This window comes from Procambarus clarkii, chromosome 64, assembly GCF_040958095.1.
Source record: "Procambarus clarkii isolate CNS0578487 chromosome 64, FALCON_Pclarkii_2.0, whole genome shotgun sequence".
NCBI classification, from domain to species: Eukaryota; Metazoa; Arthropoda; class Malacostraca; order Decapoda; family Cambaridae; genus Procambarus; species Procambarus clarkii.
This window is the reverse complement of record NC_091213.1, coordinates 2,249,923-2,275,507: the sequence shown is the minus strand read 5'-3', so window position 1 is coordinate 2,275,507 and position 25,585 is coordinate 2,249,923. Positions and strand designations below refer to the sequence as shown.

The following is a 25,585-nucleotide window of genomic DNA, read 5'->3' as shown; positions in this document are numbered from 1 at the left end:
CCAAACGCCAAGCAGCGAAAGGCCAACAGAGGTAGACCCAAGGTGACTTGTGGAAGGGAACCCCAAGCCCCAAGGGCAGTACTTACAGGGCACGCAGGAAAGGTGACCCTAAGCACATGCAGCCTGAGGACTTGAGAAATTACTCCCAACACGCACACCACCGTAAGAGCAGCACTGAAACCAATAACAGCACTGAGAGAAGACTGGAGTTGGAGCCACATGATTATGCATGATCCCATCAGCCGAGGAACTGAAGTGTAGAGCGCCAGCGCGAGGGTCTGGGGCTCCCCCTTCCCCCTCCCCCTCCCGAGGAGGGGGGTTACCTTGAGGTTACCTTGAGGTTACCTTGAGGTGATTCCGGGACTCAGTGACCCCGCGACCCGGTCGTCAACCAGGCCTCCTCGTTGCTGGACTGGTCAACCAGGCTGTTGGACGCGGCTTCTCGCAGCCTGACATATGAGTCAAAGCCTGGTTGATCAGGTATCCTTTGGAGATGTTTGTCAAGTTCTCTCTTGAACACTGTGAGGGGTCGGCCAGTTATGCCCCTTATGTGTAGTGGAAGCGTGTTGAACAGTCTCGGGCCTCTGATGTTGATAGAGTTCTCTCTCAAAGTACCTGTTGCACCTCTGCTTTTCAACGGGGGTATTCTGCACATCCTGCCATCCCTTCTGGTCTCATGTGCTGTTATTTCTAAGTGCAGGTTTGGGACCAGCCCCCTCTATTATTTTCCATGTGTAAATTATTATGTATCTCTCCCGCCTGCGCTCAAGGGAATACAGATTTAGGCTCTTTAGTCGGTCCCAATAGTTTTGATGTTTCAAGAGAATACAGATTTAGGCTCTTTAGTCGGTCCCAATAGTTTTGATGTTTTACTGAGTGGATTCTAGCAGTAAAGGATCTCTGCACACTCTCCAGGTCAGCAATTTCTCCAGCTTTGAAAGGGGCTGTCATTGTGCAGCAGTATTCCACTCTAGAGAGCACTATTGTCTTGAAAAGTATCATCGTGAAAGGTTTTTATTAACCAACCTATCATTTTTCTTGCAGTTGTGATGCATACTTTATTGTGTTCTTTAAATGTAAGGTCTTCCGACATCAGTACACCCAAATCCTTTACATTGCCTTTCCGTTCAATGTTATGATTTGCCTGAGTTTTGTACGTGGTTTCCGTTTTTATAGTTTCATTTTTTCCGTAGCGCATGAGCTGAAACTTATCTTCGTTAAACACCATGTTATTTTCTGTAGCCCATAGAAAGACCTGATTTACATCTGATTGGAGGTTTGCCGTGTCCTCTATGTTGTCTACTCTCATGAAAATCCTAGTGTCATCTGCAAAGAATGATATACAGTACTATAGGTTGTGTCCTTGTCTATGTCCGATATGAGGATGAGAAAAAGTACTGGAGCAAGCACAGTACCCTGGGGGACTGAGCTCTTTACGGTTGATGGTCCGGATTTTATTTTGTTGACTATTACACATTGGGTTCTATTAGTCAGGAAATTGTAGATCCACCTGCCTATTTTTCCGGTAATTCCTTTTGAACGCTTTTTATGTGCAATAACACCATGGTCACATTTGTCAAAGGGGGAGCTGAGCAGACATGCGGCACAGCTCGTGTGACGTCATGCTTGTTTGCTCGTTTTTCTTTATGGAGTTCTGTCCACTCATTTGGAGATTTTCGTTGTTTTAACCAGAATAGGGGCAAAGACGGCAGCAAAAGCAGCAAACTTACAAATGTCAATGGGTACAGGGATAGAACGCAGGCTGGCAAGACTTAGAACCCTGCAGACGACCTGAGTGACCCGTACCTGCGAACAGGGAAGAAGGCAAGCCGGATCAACTCAAAGCGCATCCCCAGAATAGAAGCCGTGGCGCACAAATAACGGTGGAGGGCCACAACTGGACACAACACATGATGCACCCCCAGCCTGACCAACCAAGTATCAACAACCCAAGGAACCCTCCAGAAGGCAGCATTCTCGTTCTTCGCCAGAAAAGAAGGAGATAGCTGCAGACAAGCAAACCTATCACCACGACTGAAAGAGCAGAAACCCCTGTGCCAGAGGAGAGCATGAAGCTTCCTAACCAGACCCCCAGAGGCCAATGCCAACAGGAAAAAGAGCCTTAGAAAAACAATCCTGAACTGAAGGGCCCACAACAAACCAAGAAGAGAGATAAGAGAGCATCCTATCCAAAGACCAGGATGGCTCAGACGGCGCATGAGCAGGCCAGAGGTGAAACAACGCTCGAGACAGTTTGTGAAACAGCGCAGAAGCAACTTCGGCACTGAAAGCAAGCTGCAGCGGCTCTGCCAGTGCCGCACGATACGAGGTGACAGTATTCAGCATAAGATGACGGTCCTGGAACAACCACGAGAGAAAGGACAACACCACCCGAACAGAAAGCGAAGAACAATGACGAAGAGTGAAAAAGAAACGGAAGGACCGTCAGGAAACTTCATACTGCCATTGAGACGAAGCATGCAGGTGGGACACCATCAGTCCTGCCACATACAGTATACCAGAAGACGCCTCGACCACGTCGATGTGAAGAGGTCCACCTCCAGGCGCACGAACGTCTGGCAGAGCCAACTGAATGAGTCGGCATCGACCGTCCATTCCGTTGACAGGGAAATGAACCGGGACAGGCCGTCTGCCAGGACGTTGGACACCCCCCGGATATGAATCGCCAGGAGAGCCAAACCCCGAGAACTCAGCAGACGAGTCACCCGAAGCGACCAACCCCCAAAGAGCCAAGGATCGCACTGGTCCAGTGGTTTACTGGACCGCAGTGAACCACCGGACCAAGGGTTGTTGATGCTTGGTCTGGTGGTTCAGGCAATGAACCACCGGAGAGCAGTCCAAATGGAGCCGCAGTACTGAACCAAGGCACAGCACAACAAGAATCGGGAGCTGGAGCCACTCGACCGTGATGCCTCACATCAGCCAAAGAACTGCAGAATGGATCGCCAGCGTGAGGGTCTGGGGTTTCCCATTCCCCCTTCCGGGGAAGGGGGGGCTGCGCAGACATGCAGCGCAGCTCGTGTTACATCATGCTCATTTGCTCCTTTTCATTTGGGGAGTTCTGTCTACTCTTTTGTCTATTTTTGTTGTTTTTAACCAGAACAGGGATTTGTCTTGGGGCGCTTACCTTTCTGGATGTCAGATATAGAATGCTCCAAAATCACATGTGCATTCTATAGGCAATTGCTCCTCGTGCCTCTCCGAGGAGGCCACGTTCTGGCTCATGGTCCCCGGAAGGCCTAGAACTCCACCCACATCGACTGATGCCAAAGTTAGAGATAATCATATCGCCCTGGATAGCTCCGGGAAGCCGAAGGGGCTCTCCCCAGAAAAGGAGGCGAGGTATAAGGTGAGGAACTGGTAAGAAAATAAGGTACAGTAATTCCTAAAAGAAGGTAAGAGTAAGGTGAAAGATAAGAATGGGATGAAAGGTATGAATGGGATGAGTGTAATAATGGGATGAATGAAGAATGGGATAAATAAAAATAAGAGGAGAGTAAGAGCAAGAAGAGGAGGAAAGCTTAAGTCAGGTCACATTTGTTAAGAAGGCTAACAAAGGCTAAATGCCCTCAAGTATACAAGTGAATCTTCAAGCTATGAAAATTGAAACTCTACTTACCCTCTGTTACGAAGTGCATCTCTCTCTTGTCTCCTCTGCTCAGCTCTTTGTCGAATTATGGCTGGATCTTCACAGAAAGATCTAAAACCAGTTTGGAATGGTGTGTTACTATCCTTGCCTGCTTCTTCACTGCTTTCTCTCTCTGGGGTCGGCGTGTGTTGTTTACTCCTGCTCGAGTTAGAAAATATCCGTTGTACGCCTCTTGTGCCACCTTTGCTCTTGGGTCTAACACTGACCTGTTCTTTAGGGCTGTAAGGATAAATATAATAGTTATTTACTGGCACATATGTAACTTCAAACTACACAAATAAAATAATAAAAAAAATAAATGTACTTTAAAATTAAAAGCTGTTATAAAAATATTTGTTTCCAGAATGAAAGTCATGTTTGCCAAATGATTTTATCTATGTAAGAACAGATGCATGAACACAAAACCTTTACCCTTTCTGAGACGAGTCTTCTTTATCTTCAACACCTTTACTAGTCTCCTCTTTATCAGATTCTTCTGGAGATTCATCCGCATATGCATAGTCTATTTGAGTGTTCAAGCGGCCAGCTCCAATAATTCCAGGGCGTCTGCAAAAAACATTAAACATTCAGGAATAACAAACACATATATTCATTTAATCCCATTGCTTCTTTAACATAGATACCCTAAAAGATATACTGTAACCCCGCGATTATCCGGGATTCAAACATCCGGAAAACGCCCTTATACGGCCAAAATCGCGATCGGATAAAGTTATCACAATATCCGGCCAAAATAGCCACAGGGACCGGATTAAAGCAGGTTTAGTCGGATAAAATGTTGGGGCCCGGTTAATTTTCTGCAGAAATTACACTATCCGGTCAGTCCCCCGGATAATCGTGCCTTTGTCCGTATATGAAAACATGAGGCGGGCCATACGGTATTAATCCCGTCTGCCCGAGACTCGAGGTGCATGGTGTAGGTGGGGGTGGGGTGGGTGGGTGGTGTCGGGAGAGAGGGGAGCGTTGGGAGGGACCACCTGGGGGATTAGGGGGGGGATGGGGAGTGGCCTATACACTACAGTACAGTAATTATCAATTTTAGAACAATTCATCATAGCCAAAATCAAAAGAAATACTAGTAATTATGTAATAAAAAATTCCATACAAGTTTCCTAAAAACAATTTGCACAGGCTGAAGTTTCCTTCAAAAATATATTTTTTTTTTCCTCCTGGCGGCCTACGTAACGTGCTTCCTCCCTGCCCCGACTGGACCCGTCCAGGCCCGGTCAAGCCATGTGCTCTCTAGCCTCGTGTTACACCACAGTGCCGCGCCATTAGTGAAATATTTTTTTAAATAACTTTTTTATTTTCATAGTAACTTTGAACATTTTTGGCCAAGACTATGTCTGGTAGCAGCATGAATCGTTCTGGAGGTGGTAAGAGGAAGAAGGTTGTCCTAACACTTAAGGACAAGCTACGTGTTATACAACTTTGTGAACATGGCCGGTCGACCTCAAGTGTTGCCAAGGAATATAATATAGGCACTAGTACTGTTTCTGATATAAGGAAACAAAGAGAGAAACTTATGAAATTCATTTCAACCTGTGAAAGTGAAGGTGCAAGCACTAGCAGAGGTTGTGGTAGAAAAACTATGAAAACTTCGACGCATGTGCAGTTGGATGAGGCTGTGTACAAGTGGTTTGCTCAGCACCGCACAGCTGGCGTGACAATTCGCAGCCCAGAAATACAAAATGCTGCAAGCAGGTTTGCTGCAAGCCTTGGAATAAAGAATTTCGAAGCGAGTGAAGGGTGGGTTGCAAGGTTCAAGGGTAGGCACAATATTGTGAAGAGGAAAATTGTCGGTGAAAAACTGAGTGCAGATGAAAGCAGTGTAGAACCATTTAAACGTAAATTACAAGAATATATTGTGGCAAATAATATTTATTTGTATCAAATTTATAATGCAGATGAAACTGGGTTGTATTGGAGGAGTTTACCAGAAAAAACTCTAGCAATGAGGAGTGAGGGTTGTGTGCCAGGACGTAAGGTTTGCAAGGACAGGCTCTCAGCCATGATGTGTGCGAATGCCGACGGCACAGACAGAATCACGTGTGCAATTGTTGGCAAATCTAAGAAACCAAGAGCCTTGCAACATTGCATGGACAGACTGCCAGTGAAATATTATAACTCAAAAAATGCATGGTTTACACAGGAGATCTTTCTTTCCTGGTTTCATGACGTGTTCTGCAGGGAAGTTCGTGCCTATCAAATTAAGAAACTCAAAATAAGGCCAAGCGAAGTTCGGGCTTTACTGTTGCTTGATAATGCGCCTGCCCACCCCAGAATTGACACGTTAACCTCACATGATGGCAAGATAACGTGTATGGCACTTCCTCCTAACACAACCTCTCTTATTCAGCCTATGGATCAGGGAGTTATCTGTGCTACGAAGAGGTTGTACACCAAAAAAATGCTAAACGAAGTTTTGGTGGTTTTGCCTCTTCAGAAAGATATTGAACTCGGTGTGGATAACAGGGCTAAAAAAAAAATTCAGAATTTGAAGAACTATACAATCAAGGAAGCCGTCTATAACTGGGCCAAGATATGGAGTGAATTAAAGGAATCGACTTTGAAAAATTCCTGGAAAAAACTCCTCACGTCTACGTTCAGAAATGAGGAGGATGAAGAAATGGATTTTGAAGGATTTACAGATGAAATCCATGGAATGTTTAGAAATGCCGGCGAAAACTTAGAAAGACAGGATGTGGGTGATTGGCTTGAACAAGATGCCAATGATCCAGGATATGGTGTGATGAGTGAAGACGAGATTCTACAGTCTGTTACTGGTGAGGTGGACGAAGAGGATGAAGAAGACAGTGAAGAACCAACACCAATGACCACGAAATACAGTGTACTCATGACGTATGTTGACGGATTAATAAATTTTTCATCAAATTGTGCTCATCCAGAGGTTGGAAACATGTATCCGTACCTTAGGCGAACAAAAGAGCTGATCATACAACTGGCCAGTGAACACAGAAGGCAAGCAACACTTGATTCATATATGGTACGAAAATCAAACCAAGCGCCTTCAACAAGTGAGGCGGCACGCGCAACCCAAGCGCCTTCAACAAGTGAGGCTGCACGCGCAACCCAAGCGCCTTCAACAAGTGAGGCGGCACACGCAACCCAAGTGCCTTCAACCAGTGAGGCATCCTCAGCAGACAGTGAGAACTAACTTTGCCTAATGAACTGTACAGTAATTTTAAGTGTTAATTTTAGTGTTGTGTTACTATAAGTTACGTAAATTGTCAAGAATTTTTAACTTCAAGATGAGTCATCAATCAAGAAGACGAACAACAAAAAGGTAAGTTGAGGTTTCTAGTTGAATATTTAATAATTATATGTGGCATGTCTATTCAAATTATGTTATTTGTAGTATAAAAATAGTTGGAAATGGTTAGTTTTGGACTCGTAGGTGAAAAAGTACCATTATCCGAAAAACGTGCTAATCCGGCTGGGGGTCCTTCCCATATAGTCCGGATGATCGAGTGGAGACAGTAATAATCTTTTCATATACCCCAAACACCTTTCAGTTTTGTCCTTAAATAAATGCTAATGACATCCAAGTAATTATATTTTGTGAAATAATGTATACTGTTTCTTTTTTATGGGTAAAGATGATGACATCTGACTCCCATCAGCTCGCTTAAGAGCTCTCTATAACAATAACAGTTCACCTGAATCACAGTTCATCTCAAGCCTTACCCTGATACTTTTTCCCTGGAACATTATTGCCAACCAGTTCAATTTTCATTCTCACGGACACGAAGCCCTTACTTAGGCTTATCGAGATCCTCCTAGGCCAATTACTCACCTTCCCAGGATATAATCCACAACTGTGCCTAAATCCTCGGTACCTATTTTACTGTTAGTTGAACAGAGGCTTCAGGTGAAAAGAAACATGCCAAAACGTTTCTGTCCTGCCCGGGGTTAAACCTGGATCAACTGGATCTGAGTAGAGGGCAGAGATCAGTGTGCAATAGGGCAGAGATTACTGCTGGGTGAACAGGAACAAAGAGTAACGGACCTTTGCCCAAAAGTCCTTCCATGTCCAGGAACAAAACATGGCTTCTATCACATGTGAGAGATGGGGTGTGATGAGCCTTAATTGCTCATCTAAAGCAATCTCCCCAGCCCTCACTCTCATGTCATATCTTGCTGACCCCTGTTACAGAACTCTGCCAATGTTTTTATTGCAAACATTTTTGCTTTCCATTTGTTCCACCATCCATTTCTTGGTTATATTCTCCAGTTCTTGCAAGGAATGCATGTCAACATGACTGGTCAGTAGTTTGGGGCTTGCTGTATGTTCCCTTGTTTGAATATTGATGAGTAACACATTTACCTCTCTCCAGATTTTGTTGCAGCTAATTAGTGGATGACGAGTGGCTCTCCAGCCCACTTTAGTAGCACTGGTGACACTTGGGCTGATTTTACTGTCTTGTTGCAGCTGGTTCCATCCAACATGTATCTGTCAGGTTTTCGTCTCCCACCAAAGCCTTCACGCTGGTTCACTTTTATACACCCACAACCTGTTGTTGTCATGTTTCTCGCACACACTTCGCTATTCATGAGGTTATCCCCCCTTTCTCCTTAGACCAATCACATCAAAAACACACCAAGAGATGATGGTTTCAAAGAATTCTCACCACAAGATATAATGAAAAGAGGTTTTCTTGGCAAGTTAGAGATTACTGAGGACATGCTAACGAAGTATGAAGAAAAAGAACTTGCATTAGAAGAAAATGGAGCTCTCAGGAGTGAGTTTCGCACTTAAACCCTTAAACTGCGCATGGCGTATATATACGTCATGAGTAACATGTCCCACAGTGCGCATTGCGTACATATATGCTATAGGGTGCCAGGCATGATTCAAATGTAGCCCCGCGGCTACACGGGGGTTCACATTAGCTTCCTCAGGGCTCTTGTAAACAGACGCCATTTAAAAAAAAAAAACAGCGTTGAATGTAATGAAATGTCATTTTCTGGGTGAGCCCCGGAGGCTCCCTGGAGCTTATTGGGCTAATGTATGTTATATTAGACCGGGACATTAGCTAAGGAGTTCAGACCTACCAGGGACCAGCGCTAGAACCTGGCCCTTTCAGAGAGGATTCAGGGAGCAATGGCCCTGGAAAAAACCCTTGTGGTTGGGGTTTTCCTTATCTGCCATCGACCAGGGTTAGGCACCCAGAAAGGTAGGCATAACAAAACAAACCCCTCATGGTAAAAAACTAAAACAAAAAACCGAACAGAGAGGTAGAAACTCCCTACAATCCCAAGGAAACAAGCAAACATCACACTTTACTGCTGTGCCGATCGTCCGCTCAGCCCTCCCCGTCCCGAGAGGGGAAGGAGGGAGCCCCGGACCTACCTCGCCGGCTGCCTAGCTTCAGTTTGGAAGCTAAGCTTCAACCAACGCGAAAAAACCGCCGACCGGTGGGAAGGAGGGTTGCCAGGAAGCCTCCAGGACTCACCCAGAAAAATGGCGTTTCATTACATTCAATGCTGGTTTTCTGTGGAGAGCCCCTACAGCTCCCTGGAGCTTCATAACCAAAGAGAAGGAAAAGAAAGGGCTGACCCGGGAGGCGGCCTCCACAAACTTCGCAACGCGAAGTCGAGACAACAGGCTGCGACCTGCGACCCAAGGCAACAAGAACGCACAGGAGCAGACGCGCATAAAGACTGTGCGGCCAAGAACCTGTGCGACCCTCAAATCCCTGCGCCCGAAATGAGCCCTAGATGTCACCAACACAGCAGCAAAAGCTGTAAATGTTCGAAAAGCATGGGTGCAAGGACAGACTGCAGGCTGGAAGACTGAAAAACTCTGCGGACGACCTGGGAGACCCAAGCCCTGAAACAGGGAACGAGGGGGAACCGGATCAACCCAAAGCGTATCCCCCAGACACGGTACGCTGGTAACGACAAAAAGCGCAACCAGACAACACAGAATGCACCCCTGGTCAAACCAATCAAGCATCAATAACCCAAGAACCACTCCAGAAAGCAGCCGTCTCGACTGTTGCCAGGACGGAGACGCCTCAACATCTATCAGTTGAGGCGAAGAAGGCATAAAACTGCATCAAAAGGCCCACCTCGACAACAAAACCTCAAAGTCCCAGCACGACCACAACACGTGCCAAGACCCAAAAAGATCAGTCTGCAAGCCAGGAAGACCCCGGAACTCCAGAAGGCAGAACCGGGTCACACGTGAGGAAACAAAGCCCCCTGAACCCACAAAGGGGGCCCAAGAGGAAGAAACCTCCGGAAAGAAACCAAAGAACCCAAAGGAACCCGGAATCGAACCAGGGGGAGCCCAAACCACCACATTTGCTGGTGGAGATACACTACAGAAAGGCAAAGCACAGCCCCCAGACAGAACCCCCAGGAAAACTGAGGGACAAGGTGTGGGAGCAAGCATAACAGCCAGGGACACTGAGCCCAAACCCAAAGGCCCAGACCCAAAACAGACAAAATGGAAAACCTGGTGTAAAATCAACACTCAAACGTTCCCAGAGGAACAGGAAACAGGCGAAAAACACCAGAAAAGCAAAGAAACGACAACAGGAGAATAAAACCCCTGAAACCAGGTGAAAACTCACCCAAGACGCTCGCTCGCACACCCAGGCGCATGTAAACACACCGCAACGCCGCCCTGGTGGCCACGCCAGGAAACCGGCATTAGAAAATAGCCACCAGAACAGAGGGCTGTGACTGACGCAAAAGATACGAAAACACGCTAGCAAAAGTGGGAAGCAAGCAGACTGGATGGGCGAAAAACTCCGCCCAAAAGCAGAAAACCCCGGCAGGGACAAACCGCCCCAGAACTGCTAGCAGGCATCCCCCACAGCCCCGGGAACCCGCAACAGAGGCCCCGGGGAACAGCCGTCCTCCAAGCCCTCCACCCTTAAAGAAAAGTTAGAGTCCATGGGAAAGGCAGCAAGAAAGGGCTGCTGGTAAGACCCAGAAGCCTTGGCAGGAGGAACAGGCTCGAAAACCTCCGTCCCCAATCCGAATGGGGCAGCCCCCGAAAACCGCCCGAGTCTCGGCCCCAACTAAACCCCGCCCCGACCCCGAAACCCGCAGACGGTCTGGAGCCAGGAACAGGGAGGGAAGGGGGCGAACAGCACCTAACCAAAACGGGGCGGCCTCAGGGCATCCGAGTGGGAAACCAACCTAGCGTGTTGCAGCAACCTAACCTAGCTTGGAACACGGATGCTGCCTGTACTCTGAACAGTAATAACATCAGGAGAGTACTGGAGAACAAGCAGAGAATATCTCTCGCAAGACTCCGAGTCAAGGTGTCAGTGACCCAACAGGCAACATGACGGAGGTAAAAGTGGCAACTGTCACCCGGAGACAAGGGCACAGCAACCAACGATCCCGTACAAGACGGGTTGGAACCCGGAAGACACATTCAATGGTCCACCGAGCCCAGACAGGGGTTTCCAGGACCCGTAGGCTGACTGCTACAGGAAGTCCAGGCAAGGTGATGCTAACTGGTTAAGAAACCCAAAAATAACACGAGGGTAGAGGATAGCACTGAAAACCCCTGCGACGTGTACAATCACAGGGGCCTAGCAGAGGGCCGCCAAACACTACCAGTGGAACTATAGCCACACTAGGCAGACCCCCACCAGGCAAATAAAATTAAAAACAAAAGAAAAACCCCGCAAAAGCACACCGTCTCCAGAGGCAACAGGAACTGGTCGCCACTTAGGTGGCAGGTCGCGCAACACCTTGACGCCCTAACCAGCACAATACCAGTCCCTACCCAGGGCCAAACAAGGGCCCCAAGCCCCAGCTGGCCCCAAGGGCGAGGCAAATGCCGAGCAGCAAGAACCTCTACGGGAATGGTTCCCGAATGCCCCGGGGAAGTTAACCCTGTCACGCAGGGGCAGTACTCACAGGGTGCTTAGGGAAGGAAGCCCCTAAGCACATGCAGCCCCGGCACTGATGAGGTACTCCTGGCCACCACACAACACAACACACGGCAGTGAACGCCACACAAGGCAACCACCGCCTAGGAAATTGAGGCCAGAGAAGCGTCTATCCCGGTTGACATTAGCTTACAAACTTAAGCTAGGCAGCTGGCGCGGTAGGTCCGGGGCTTCCCCCTCCCCATCTCGGGGCGGGGAGGGCTGCGCGGGCGATCGGCGCAGCAGTAAAGTGTGATGTTTGCTTGTTTCCTTGGGATTGTAGGGAGTTTCTACCACTCTGTTCGGTTTTTTGTTTTAGTTTTTTTACCACTGTGGGGTTTGTTTTGTTATGCCTACCTTTCTGGGTGCCTAACCCCCATCAATGGCAGATAAGGAAAACCCCAACCACAAGGGGGTTTTCCAGGGCCATTGCTCACTGAAACCTCTCTGAAGGGGCCAGGTTCTGGCGCTGGTTCCTGTTGGCTGAACTCCTTAGCTAATGTCCCGGTCTAATATAACATACATTAGCCCAATAAGCTCCAGGGAGCCGTAGGGGCTCCCCACAGAAAATTAGACGAAAAAAACCAGCGTTGAATGTAATGAAACGCCATTTTCTGGGTGAGACCCGGAGGCTCCCCGGAGCTTTACCGGCTGATATGCTAATGTCAGACTTTGGCATCAGTCATGTGTATGGAGTTCTAGGGCCTACCGGGGACCACGAGCCAGAACCTGGCCCCCTCAGAGAGGCAAGGGGAGCAATGGCCTATAGAAACCCCCGTGTGGTTGGAAGCATTCTATGTCTGCCATCGACCGGGTCAAGCATCCAGAAAGGTAAGCATTCCAAAACAAACCCCTATTCTGGTGAAAATTGCTACCTAAGCCGAACTAGTGAATAGAACTCTTCAACAGAAAACAAGGAAACTAGTATGACGTCATACGTCACCGCGCCGCTGTCTGCGCAGCTCCCCCCTCCCCGGGAGGGGGAAGGGGGAGCCCCAGACCTCCCACGCCGGCTATCCACCCATCAGTTCTGAGGCTGGATGTCAAAACACGCGAAAAACGCCGACCGGAGGGAGGGAGGGTTGCCGGGGAGCCTCCGGGTCTCACCCAGAAAATGGCGTTTCATTACATTCAACGCTGGTTTTCTGGGGGGAGCCCCGTCGGCTCCCCGGAGCTAACTACCCACAGAGGAAGGTCAAAGGGACAAAACCGGGAGGCGGACACCACGCACCCCCCAAGGAGGCGAGACAACCGGCAGCAAACGCCAACCCAAGGCGCCACAGCCCCGAAAATCCCGGGAACAACACGAGAACCACGAGCAGCAAGGCCCCTGCACGAACACCAAAAATCCATGCCCGAAAGACCGCAAGGCCACGTCGCCCAGACGGCAGCGAGAGCAGCAAAGCCACGAACGGCACAGGCATGAGGGAAGAACACAGGCAGCTTAGCCGCAAGAACACGGCTGACCACCCGGGACACCATCACCCGCGAACCGGGAAGAACAGAACCGGATCAACGCAAAACGCGCTCCGGACCCAAACGCCGTGGCACGCAAACAACAGCGGAGGGCCGCCACTGAACACAAAAACGACACACCCCCGGCCCGACCAACGAAGCACCAACAAACCCTGGACCCCTCCAGAATGCAGCAGCCCCACCCCGCGCCAGAAAAGATGGAGACTGCTGCCATCAAACAACCAAAACGCTAAAACCGAAGGAGCAAGAAAACTCAGCGAATCGACCCCCAGAGGCAAAGGCCCAAAGGAAAGAGCCGACGAAAAAACACACCGGAACCGAAGGGGCACTACCAACTGAGGAGAAGACAGAGCACGCTGACCAGAGACCAGGATGGTGCAAGCGGCGCACGAACAGGCCGGAGGTGAAATGACGCACAAGACAGCTGACTAACTGGTGCAGAAGCAACACCAAGACCGAAAGCAAGCTGAAGCGGCTCCGCCTGCGCCGCACGAAAAGAGGCGACAGTATGTGGCAAGACGACGGCCCCCAACCCCCACTAGAAAACCAAGACGAGAGTAAACCAAGCTAACAAGAGGAACCACCTAAGAAGGGACAGGAAAAGGAAGGACCGCCAAAATACCCCATACTGCCGCCAAGAGAAGCACGCAGGTGGGACACCTACCACGAAGCCACCCGACCACCAACCGGAGGCGAGACCACGAGGCAGAACATAAGCAGCCCCGACAAGGCCCCCCCCCCCCCGAGCCCAGGAAAAAAGGCGGAGCCGCGAGAAGATCTCGGGCGCGACCACTGAAACCCAGGCGGCAGAAGGAGATGGAACGTCTGCCGAACAGAAAAACTCCGAAGCATGCAAGCCCGCCAGGAGTTCAGAAACGACGGGTCCGACGCGAGACATCGCAAGAACCCCCCCAAAAAAAAAACAACAACAACAACCGGCAGGGCAAGCTAGGAAAACCAAGAAGGCGGAAGGGTCGCCGCCAGAACAGGACCCGAACCAAGGGGCACGAACAACTGCAACAGACCGAGACAAAGAAGCACACCACAGGACACAGGCTGACCAACGCCTAAGAACACACGCAGGACATCCCTGCTGCAGAGGAGGCAGGCAGAAAGAGCTGAAGCACAAAAAAAAAAAAATTAACCAGGAGAACAACCAGGGGTGGACAATCAGGCAGGGACAAAAACCCCACGCAATCCCCAGGCACAAAAACGGCAGCAAAGTGCCACTCCACAACCGGACACAGGAACAAGAACACGCCACCGTGAAACACGGTACCAATGCACACGTGCAGCAGCAGCAACAGGCACCACTGCAACATGCAACATGTATATAGCAGCTCCCCTCTGCAAAGGCAGAGAACGGAGCAGGCAGACCCCAGACAGGGCCAACGGAGACACGACAAAACCCTGCAGGCCCAGAAACCTGCACCAGGCGACCGACGGCGGAGAAACCCCGCTCGATACCAGCTGGATGAGGTACTGGGAGCTCTTTTACACCTCAAGCCCGGCCCAAGGTCAGGCCAGACCGGCCAGAGGATGGCCCACCAGGCAGCTGCTAGGAGCAGTCCACCGGCCCACATACCCCCACAACCAGGACGGGCCGGAGCTGCCATACGAAAACAGGCCAGTGCGCCCTGGAAGTCCACGGACGAACCAGCAAGAAGGCTTATGCTCGCAAGTAGGTCGTGTAACAAGCACAGACCACTGATGGTAATACAGTGTTCCCCAAAAGTGCCAATAGCACCACTGCACTCCACTGGTACTATCCCGCAAGTTCTACCAGATAGGCGGGACCCAAGAGCCAGAGCTCAAATCCTGCAAGCACAGCCAGGAGCCTCACCAGGTGAGCACAGAACCAACCCTACAACCCCCACACCTCAACATTAAAAAAGGAGGGTCCCCTGAATAACTCCAGCATGGGTTGGACATGCACATGAGGGGGACAGGAAGGGGTGATAAAGGGACAGTCACAGGTGTGCGAACGGTCTCAGTCGTACAAAAATATACCTAAATAAAGACAGGTATATAAACACCGCCGCATCCAGCGCCCGGCCAAAAGACGCCAGACCGCAGAAACTCACCTGGCGAATGGTGGCTCGAACTTGACACGACTCAACCGTGCCCAGAAGAACTTGGGAGCACCGCCAGGTGAAGACGCCAGAGCCGGACCCTGCCGGACCCGCAGGAGAACAGGGAGAGGCAAAGGAGGCGGTCCACACCCATGACACAGGGAAAACTGCGGTGTCCTCCCCACAACAGGGGACCAGGACACCCCCGGCGCGAAGGGGCACATACCGCAGCCAGGGAGAAGAACGAGAGGCGAAGCACTGTAGCAAAAAAGGGCGCAAAACCCCAGCACTGAAACACCGCCCAGACTAAAACAAACTCCACGGCGCATGCGCATAACACGCTGGCCGAACCGCACACCCCCCCTGCGGGAAGGCGCCAGCCAGGACTATTGCACGAGAAAAGGAGCCAAAAGAGGAAACAGGAACAATAAAACCGGCCAAAGAAGCAAAGAGCCCCAAAAAAAAAAAGGAACCCAACCGGGCGACAAGTAGCCCAACCGGGCGACAAGTAGCCCAACCGGGCGACAAGTAGCCCAAACAGGGCGACAAGTAGCCCAAACAGGGCGACAAGTAGCCCAAACAGGGCGACAAGTAGCCCAACAGGGCGACAAGTAGCCCAACAGGGTGACAAGAACTAGGAGCCGACAGACGTTCCAATAATGCGGGAAGTAGCGAAAAACCTTCCCGTACCCTCGAGAACACAGAAGCCAACACTAGTCCCGAAGGCACATGAAGGCGCAGGCGCACCCGAGATCAGAAGTCAAGCAGAACCCCATCGAACGGGGAAACATGACAAAAACACCGTCCCAAAAAGCGGGGGAGGAAACAACCACCCACAGGACGGAACCAACCGACTCAAAGGCCAAGGAACCGAGCCCGGGGAGGGGCCGACGTCCAACAGCACGTACGGCGAGTGAGGAGGAAAGACCCCACTCCGCGTAACCACAAGCCCCGCCTAGAGGGGGATAAAAACCCCCACGGGGTCTAACGGGGCCAAGGCCCCCCCCAAGTCAGCCCCTCCCCAGCCCCGGGAACCTACACGACAGGCCCCGGGGCCGAGCCGTTCCCCCAAAGCCCCGGCCGTACCAGAAAACCGGGGCAGCCGTGAAAACACTAAGGAAGGGAGCCCACTGGCAGACTCATACAACACGGCTGGAGGAACAGGCCCAAATGCCCCCGTCACTACCCCGGAAGGGGAAGTCCCCGAGACTGCCCGAGTCTCAACACCACCAAACACCCCGCCCTGAACCTACAGACGGTAAGGAACCGGATGCAGGCAGGAAGGGTGAACCAGGGGAAAGACAAGGGGGCGTGGATGGAACCGAAGCAACCAACACCCCCAAGTCCCAAAACGAACTACAACGAGGCAGCCCCGGGGCTCCCGGGGAGGAAACCACGAGAACGTTGCCACCACCAAGGCTCAAGTGCAACGCCCCTGCTGCCCGCACCCGCTTTGTTAGCACAACTGGGTAACCGAGCCACAACGAGCAACCGAACTCGCAGGACACCGGGTCGAAGGTGTCACCGACCCCACAGGCAGCAGACGGAGGCAAAACAGAGAGTCACCCAGAGACAAAAGGTGAGAGCAACCCTCAAACTCGCTGGAAGCGAGGGGGGGGCTCTGGGGTCACATCCATCGGACCCGCGCGCCCCCAGGGGTTTCCCAGGGTCCCGAGTGTTTACTTTAAGAGGACTCGCGCTCAGGTAATCCCAGGCAGGGTACTGCTAACCGGCACCCAAGCTACCAAACAACTTTCTAAGAGCTGAACCCCCGGGACGTGTACACTCACGGGGACCTAGCAGGGGGTACCACCAGAAATACTCAGAACACAAGGGACACAAGGGGCAAGAACGAAGGCAGACCCCCCCACCAGGTATATAAACAAAAGAAAAAGAAAACCCCGCAAGAGGACAGCGTACCCAAGCGGAACAGAGCCGGCCGCTATGATTGGTAAAGACAAGCTGCACAGTACCCCGCGCCCCACCAGTGCAAACACTGCCCCTTACTCTAAGGCGAACAAGGGAGACAGAACACCCGAGCACACAAAGAGCGGCCGAAAACCAAGCAGTAAACGGCCAAGCAGGGGCAGGACCCAAGGAACTTGTGGAAGGTGGCCCCAAGCCCCAAGGGCAGTACTTACAGGGCACCTAGGGAAGGGAACCCTAGGCGCATGCAGCCCGAGTACTGAAGAATCACTCCCGGCTCACGCACCACCTAGAAAACAGACACCACACTCTAGGTACAGTGCTGAAACAACCACTGGAGCCGGAGCACATAACCATTGCCTATAGCATCAGCCGAAGAACTGATGGGTGGATAGCCGGCGTGGGAGGTCTGGGGCTCCCCCTTCCCCCTCCCGGGGAGGGGGGAGCTGCGCAGACAGCGGCGCGGTGACGTATGACGTCATACTAGTTTCCTTGTTTTCTGTTGAAGAGTTCTATTCACTAGTTCGGCTTAGGTAGCAATTTTCACCAGAATAGGGGTTTGTTTTGGAATGCTTACCTTTCTGGATGCTTGACCCGGTCGATGGCAGACATAGAATGCTTCCAACCACACGGGGGTTTCTATAGGCCATTGCTCCCCTTGCCTCTCTGAGGGGGCCAGGTTCTGGCTCGTGGTCCCCGGTAGGCCCTAGAACTCCATACACATGACTGATGCCAAAGTCTGACATTAGCATATCAGCCGGTAAAGCTCCGGGGAGCCGACGGGGCTCCCCCCAGAAAAGAGGTGTGATATGATCACCACTTACAAAATATTAACAGGAATCAACCAAATTGACAAAGAGGAATTCCTAGAACCAGCAATTTCACGAACAAGAGGACAGAGATTCAAGTTAAGAAAACAAAGGTGCTGAAAAAATATTCGAAAATCTTCTTTTGCAGAGTGGTAGACAGTTGGAAACAGCTAAGTGAAAAGGTGGTGGAGGTCAAAACCTTCAGTAGTTTAAAAGTGTTATACAACAAAGAGTACTAAGAAGACAGGGTAAATACACACAAGACATTCCTTCATTTCTTTTTCAATACAAAGCTTCACTTCCAATCTCTAAGCGTGGATCAAATGTAAACACAGACTTAAGCATTATTCCAGCATCAGCTCTTCTTACCTTTGCTCACCTTCCTACTACACTTGCACTTTGTCTAAGGTTTACTGCAGCATATCAATGTGTGGTTTCTGTTTCCTGCACTGAAACAATGGTCTGTTAACTGTGTAACACACCCTGCACTTAGCTCAACTCTACACTGATCACACCATGTGTCTTGATAAATTTTCATAAGAATTATAATAAATTTATTTATTTATTATGGATATTATCTTTATTATGATTACTTAATGTCTTTCAATTAAATTAAATGTTTACAAATTATATTAACAATATAAAAATGCTTAATTACTAATACAGTAGAATCTTACCTCTTGACAGCCTTTTCTACTCCAAGGTCATCAATATTTCCTGCCTCATTATCATCATAGGTGTCAGTCATATTCATCGTCGTAAGTCCAACCACTGTGTTCATCAGGTTCATAACGAAATTCATCTTCGTATATACTCGTACCTCCTCTTTCATCATATTTTCTTGCAATCTCTTTAATCTGAAACCAACCCAACCAAAAACCAGAAAGTGAATACAAGGTACAGTACTGACTTCCTCATGCAACTTCAGTGATGAAATTGACCTTTCCAATAAACTTTTATTATTTTTTAAATACAGCGAAGTCTCTAACTTCACAGTATTTCAATGTAATAATATATGTGGAAACACCACATTGAAAAATATAATGCTATAATGCATTTTCCAGCGTGAGGTCTTCATCAGTAGTTAAAGAGTGGACTAAAGAGGGAAGGATTGGGCGTGAGGTCACCTGACCGACAGGTAGCGGACTACCACACGACTTGCTTCTGGTGGTGACCAGGGGCCAGATTCACGAAGCAGTTACGCAAGCACTTACAAACCTGAACATCTTATCTCAATCTTTGGCAGCTTTGTTTACAATTATTAAACAGTTAATGAGTGCCAGAGCACCAGGAGGCTGTTTATAACGATAACAACAGTTGATTGGCAAGTTTTCATGCTTGTATGCTGTTTAATAAATGTAACCAAAGACATCAAAGATTGAGGAAAGATGTACACATTAGTAGGTACTTGCGTAACTGCTTCGTGAATCAGGCCCGTAGCCAGATTCACGAAGCAGTTACATCTGACCAAATCTGGTCAGATGTAATCAGTTAAAAAAAATCAGTTCAAATCTGACCACCAAGACAACATGAGAACGATCCACAAACAACTCTTATGGTTTAACCATTTTAAACCATCCTTTTAAAGAAAGGATGTCCTAAATATTTTAGGACATATGAACTAACCGATTACAACAACTCAAGACGCTTCAAAAGGAATGGAAATTTTGGAGTATTTACCCAACATCTCCACTCCCCAAGGGCACCAGAGAGGTGCCCTCCGGTAAATACTCCGAAATTTCCATTCCTTTTGAAGGGTCCGAGTTGGTGTAATCGGTTAGCACGTACTAGTTATGCTAGTTGTGTGAACAACTGTGCTCTCTGGGTTCGAGTCTACCTGCAGGGTGGTGTCTAAAGTTATGGAAAAATGAAGCACAATTACCTATGTTAAGGAGTATACTTGGAAACTTATTCTGTATTTCAAATCATCTCTCAAAGTCTGTAGATACTGTATAATGCATATACAAAAAAATAACAAGGCAAATGCTCACCTTATCTATGCTTTCCTTATCTGTTCCCAACGTTTCAATGTGTTTTGGTTTCTTGCCTTTATAGACCTTCGACTTATCAATATCTGATCTACTGAACACATCAAATTCATCATTATTCCACACATTTGCCCGATCCATGAAGTCTGTCTGTTGGACTCCTTTTGTCTGTAGGAGATAAGAAAGAAAAATCAATATTTTTCAGAATTTGCACAAAAATGTGGACTTTAAACCAATATTTTATTATAAATGCCAATAGTGAAGCATTTGCATGTAAGAAAATATGAATATATGAGTGTGTGTGTGTGTAATTACCTAAGTGTTACCCAAGTGTAGTTACAGGATGAGAGCTACACTCGTGGTGTCCAGTCTTCCCAGCACTCTGTCATATAATGCTTTGAAACTACTGACGGTCTTGGCCTCCACCATCTTCTCCCCCTAACTTGTTCCAACCGTCTACCACTCTGTTTGCGAAAGTGAATTTTCTTATATTTCTTCAGCATCTGTGTTTAGCTAGTTTAAATCTATGACCTCTTGTTCTTAAAGTTCCAGGTCTCAGGAAATCTTCCCTATCAATTTTATCAATTCCTGTTACTATTTTGTATGTAGTGATCATACAGTATCACCTCTTTTTCTTCTGTCTTCAAGTTTTTGCATATTTAATGCCTCTAACCTCTCCTCGTAGCTCTTGCCCTTCAGTTCTGGGAGCCACTTAGTGGCATGTCATTGCACCTTTTCCAGTTTGTTGATGTGCTTCTTAAGATATGGGCACTATACAACCACTGCATATTCCAGCTTTGGTCTAATAAAAGTCGTGAACAATTTCTTTAGTATTTCTCCATCCATGTATTTAAAAGTAATTCTGAGGTTAGAAAGTGTAGCATAGGCTCCTCGCACAATGTTCTTAATGTGGTCCTCAGGTGACAGTTTTCTATCTAGAACCACCCCTAGATCCCTGTCTTTGTCAGAATTCTTTAAAGATTTCTCACATAATTTATAGGTTGTGTGGGGTCTATGTTCTCCTATTCCACATTCCATAACATGGCATTTATTCACAATAAATTCCATTTGCCAAGTGTTGCTCCATGTACTTATTTTGTCCAGGTCTTCTTGAAGGGCATGACAATCATCTAGGTTTCTTATCTTCCCAATTATTTTAGCATCATCAGCAAACATGTTCATGTAATTCTGTATTCCCACTGGTAGATCGTTTATGTAAACAATGAACATTACCGGTGCAAGAACTGAACCCTGTGGTACTCCACTCGTAACATTCCTCCAATCCGATACCTTGCCTCTGATTACGGCCCTTATTTTTCTGTCAGTTAGGAAATTTTTCATCCATGTTAGTAGCTTACTTGTCACTCCTCCAATATGTTCGTTTCCAGAACAACCTCTTATGGGGAACTCTGTCAAAAGTCTTTTTTAGGTCCAGATATATGCAGTCAACCCAACCATCTCTTTCCTGTAAAATCTCTGTGGCTCGATCATAAAAACTGAGCAAGTTCATTATACAGAATCTTCCAGATCGAAAACCATACTGTCTGTCTGATATCATATCGTTTTCCTCCAGGTGTTCTACCCCATTTAGTTTTAATTATTTTTTCCAATATTTTGACTATTACAGTGGTACCTCGGAATGCGATTGTCCCTGTATGCGAGGTTTTCGGAAGGCGAGGTGTATTTACTCCAAAAATTTGTCTCAGAAGGCGAGGGTTACTTCGGGAGGCGAGTTTGGACGCGAGTTTGTTGATACGCGTACAGCCGACCTAGCGCGTTCGTCGCCCCTCCGCCCCTCAGTTTATTATTGTCTCGCGCTCAGTGACTACCCCCACATCAATTCTTCTCGCGGATTTTCAGTGTTTTGTTGGATTTTTGGTGATTTGTCTATACAATTTGTTATTATATATCTCACCATGGGTCCCAAGAAAGCCAGTGGTAAGGATAAAGGCCAGAAAGCTCATGTGAGGATGACAATAGAGGAGAAACAAGAGATCATTCGGAAGCATGAGAACGGTACACGTGTTGTTGAACTTTGTAGGCAGTACAACAAAGCCACATCAACAATATGCACTATACTTAAGAAGAAAAATAAGATTATGGGTGCTAAAGTGGCAAAAGGAGTAAGAACATTAACGGCACAAAGACCACAAATACTTGAAGAAGTGGAAAAGTTGTTATTAATTTGGATACACGACAAGGAGTTGAGGGGTGATAGTGTTTCGGAGGCCATTATTTGTGAGAAAGCCAGGGTGTTGCACGAAGACCTTCTAAAGAATACCCCTGCAACGAGTGATGCAGATAAGAAAGAGTTTAAGGCAAGCAGGGGCTGGTTTGAAAAATTTAGAAAGAGAAGTGGTATCCATAGTGTTACAAGGCATGGGGTTATGTGATGTGATTATGGAAGGGGACTCCCCTTCCAAACAGTAACTCCTCTCCTCCTCCCCCCTCCTCACCATCTTCCATACGCCTACAGCACTCGACAGCAAGGTAAGTAATAACTGGAACACAGTTTTGTAGGTTTATTTAGATGAATTAGGTAAATTAGGTATAAAAATTTAGTTTGATGTGGGGTTTTTGGGGTAGTCAGGAACGGATTAATTCATTTCCCTTTATTTCTTATGGGGAAATTAACTTCGGAATGCGAGTTTTCGGAAGGCGAGGCGTCTCCAGGAACGGATTAAACTCTTATTCTGAGGTATGCCTGTACACTTGTCAATGATACAGGTCTATAATTAAGGGGGGTCTTCCCTGTTTCCACTTTTGTAGATTGGAACTATATTAGCCTTTTTCCACACATCAGCTACAACTCCTGTACACAGGGATGCCTGAAAAATCAGTTGAAGTGGAATGCTGAGCTCAGGTGCACATTCTCTCAGAACCCATGGTGAAACTCCATCTGGACCAACTGCTTTGTTCTTACATAGCTCCTTGAGCATTTTTTCCACTTCATTTCTTCATCTCATCAGTGCCGGCAGCCCCGGCACTGATGAAGTACTCCTGGCCACCACACAAAGACAGCAGAGAACGCCACACAAGGCAAACACCGCCCAGGAATTTGAGGCCAGAGAAGCGTCTATCCCAGTTGACACTAGCTTACGAACTAAAGGCAGCCAGCGTGGTGAGGTCCGGGGCCCCCCTCCCCCTCCCAGGGAGGGGAGGGCCAACCAGCATGGCAGTAAATTAATTGATTGATTGTTCCCTTGTGATTGTAGGGAGTTTCTACCTCTGTTCGTTTTTTTGTTGTAGTTTCTTACCATGTGGGGTTTGTTCTGTTACGCCTACCTTTCTGGGTGCCTAACCCCGGTCGATGGCAGATAAGGAAAACCCCCAACCATAATGGGGTTTTCCAGGGCCATTGCTCCCTGAAACCTCTCTGAAGGGGCCAGGTTCTGGCGCTGGTCCCTGGTAGGTCTAAACTCCATAGCTAATGTCCCGGTCTAACATAACATACACTAGCCCGATAAGCTCCAGGGAGCCGTAGGGGCTCCCCACAGAAAATTAATTTTATACAAATATATTTGTAGTGGACGCGAGTCCTGTCCACGGCTAGGAAAGAGAAAAAAAAATGGAGGTAATCGGTGTCCAAAGCGAGCGATACTGTTAAGATAGAACCACTGTATTTCTGTTACACAAACTTGGGGTAGTCAAGAGAGGGTGGTTCAGATATTGGACAGGTCTGGTTCTTGCCTGTGTCATGTGAACATTAGCTGTGATCAGTATGACCAACTCTAAAGAGTTTGTGATATATAGTATTTTGGGTATGTATTGTTAATATAAGTTGGATAGTGTTTCCATTAGTACATAATTAAATTCCTTCATTATTATATTTACTGGCAGTGTTGGCCAGAGAGAGGAGTTGGTAAATATTGTTGTAGAAATAATGATGCGCTGGCTGGCATGGGAGAAAGGTTCCTTACCGTGTCAGTGTTTCCTCAACCCCGAAACATGGAAATGGGAATGCATGGGTTGTGCCATCTGCTCTCTCTGAGCAGATTGGCACAACCACTCTGAGATAAGCAGTGTCTTTTGTTTAGTTAGAATTGTGTAACATTATTTTCTGATTTACTCCACACAGAAATCACAATAGTGTGATATATAAAATGAACAAATCCACAAGGGCCGTGATGAGGGTTCGAAGCTACGCCCGGGATAATCCCAGATGCTGCCTTAGTCCTTGTGGATTTGTTCATCTGCTTTAATTATTTGTTAAGCATTAAGGAATGTGCTTAGCTCAAAGTACTTTATTTAACTCTTAGGCTGTGGTTATCATCTATTGATGATCCCTAGGGGACTGCAGTTATCATCAAAAGACAATTTAAAAAATTATTGTCTAGGTTTTACATGTATAATGCAAATATGGATATAATAGGTCTATGTGGATGTAATGAAGTTTACCTTGACCCATAAAAAAATCCTGCTTCCATTTCATGTTATGAATCATGTTTCATGTTTACAGTCTCCGTGGTGTAGTGGTAAAACACTCGCCTGGCGTTCCGCGAGCGCTTTGTCATGGGTTCATATCCTGGCCGGGGGAGGATTTACTGGTCGCAATTCCTTAACTGTAGCCTCTGTTTAACGCAACAGTAAAATGTGTACTTGGATGAAAAAACGATTCTTCGCGGCAGGGGATCGTATTCCAGGGACCATAGGATTAAGGACTTGCCCGAAACGCTACGCGTACTAGTGGCTGTACAAGAATGTAACAACTCTTCTATATATCTCAAAAAAAAAAAAAAAAAAAAAAAAAAATGTGGTCATAGTCATATGACAATTTAAAACAAATTTTGTCTGGGTTTTTTACATGCATAATGCATATGTGTATGTAATAGCTCTCTGTGGATGTACATAAAGAAAAACAAGTGATAAAACATTCAGTGAAACATCCAACGATAAAACAGGAAGCATTAGCAAAGTGGAGCACCAGAGTGCCAGATGCGGCCTTGCAGAACACCTTCACCAAGTGAAATTATAAATATTCCCTTTTAATGCTTTTCTTACATTTTGCATACAAATTAATAATTCTATAATAAAAAATAATGTTTGGAATTTGTTTATTTTTTGTGCAGAGGCGGGTAGCACTATTTCTCTACAGCCGCTGTCTAAGGGTTAAAATCAGGGATTTATCATGGTAATCATGGTAAGAATATTATGGCATCGCTTCTTCTAACCGTCTACCACTCAGTTTGGGGAAAAGAAAACTTTCTAATTTTTTGGGGCCCTTTTGTTTCCTTAGCTTGAATCTGTCTTCTTCTTCTTCTTGAAGATGCTGGTTTCAGGAATTCCTCTGTTAATTTGGTCGATTCCTTTTAGTATTTTGTAAATGGTGATCATATCTGCTCTTTTTCTTCTATCTTCTAGTTCTGACATGTTTAACACCTCTCGTCTCTCCTCATAACTCATCACTTCCGGAAGCCATTTTGTAGCATGCTGTTGCACACCTATATCAGTGCCTATGGGGAGTGAGATCTACCTATTCCTTCTTACTGCCTACTAGCTGTTTATATCTGGTGCATTAATTCCTCTCAGTATTAACATTTTTGTCATATTTCTTTTTAAAAGTTGTGGAAGAAATTGGCTTCAACGTCTTCCTTCAATGCATTCTACTTTCCTACCATCCATAAAGGTAGCTAGCTCCAATTGCATAAACAGTGGTACCTCGGGTTACGAGCGTCCCTGTTTACAAGTTTTTCAGGTTACGAGCCCGATTTGTTCAGAAAATTTG

At 47.5% G+C, this 25,585-nt stretch overlaps 1 protein-coding gene across 1 annotated transcript in view; it reads right to left on the bottom strand.

Annotated features, from left to right (window-relative positions):
- LOC123768904 (activating signal cointegrator 1 complex subunit 2) overlaps nt 1-25,585 on the bottom strand; it is a 120,076-nt gene that overhangs the window by 18,178 nt on the left and 76,313 nt on the right. Inside the window, 5 exon segments of the mRNA XM_045759692.2 lie at nt 3,641-3,889; nt 4,082-4,216; nt 18,550-18,614; nt 18,616-18,729; nt 19,864-20,028. Coding sequence (XP_045615648.2) covers nt 3,641-3,889; nt 4,082-4,216; nt 18,550-18,614; nt 18,616-18,729; nt 19,864-20,028 — 728 coding nt within the window.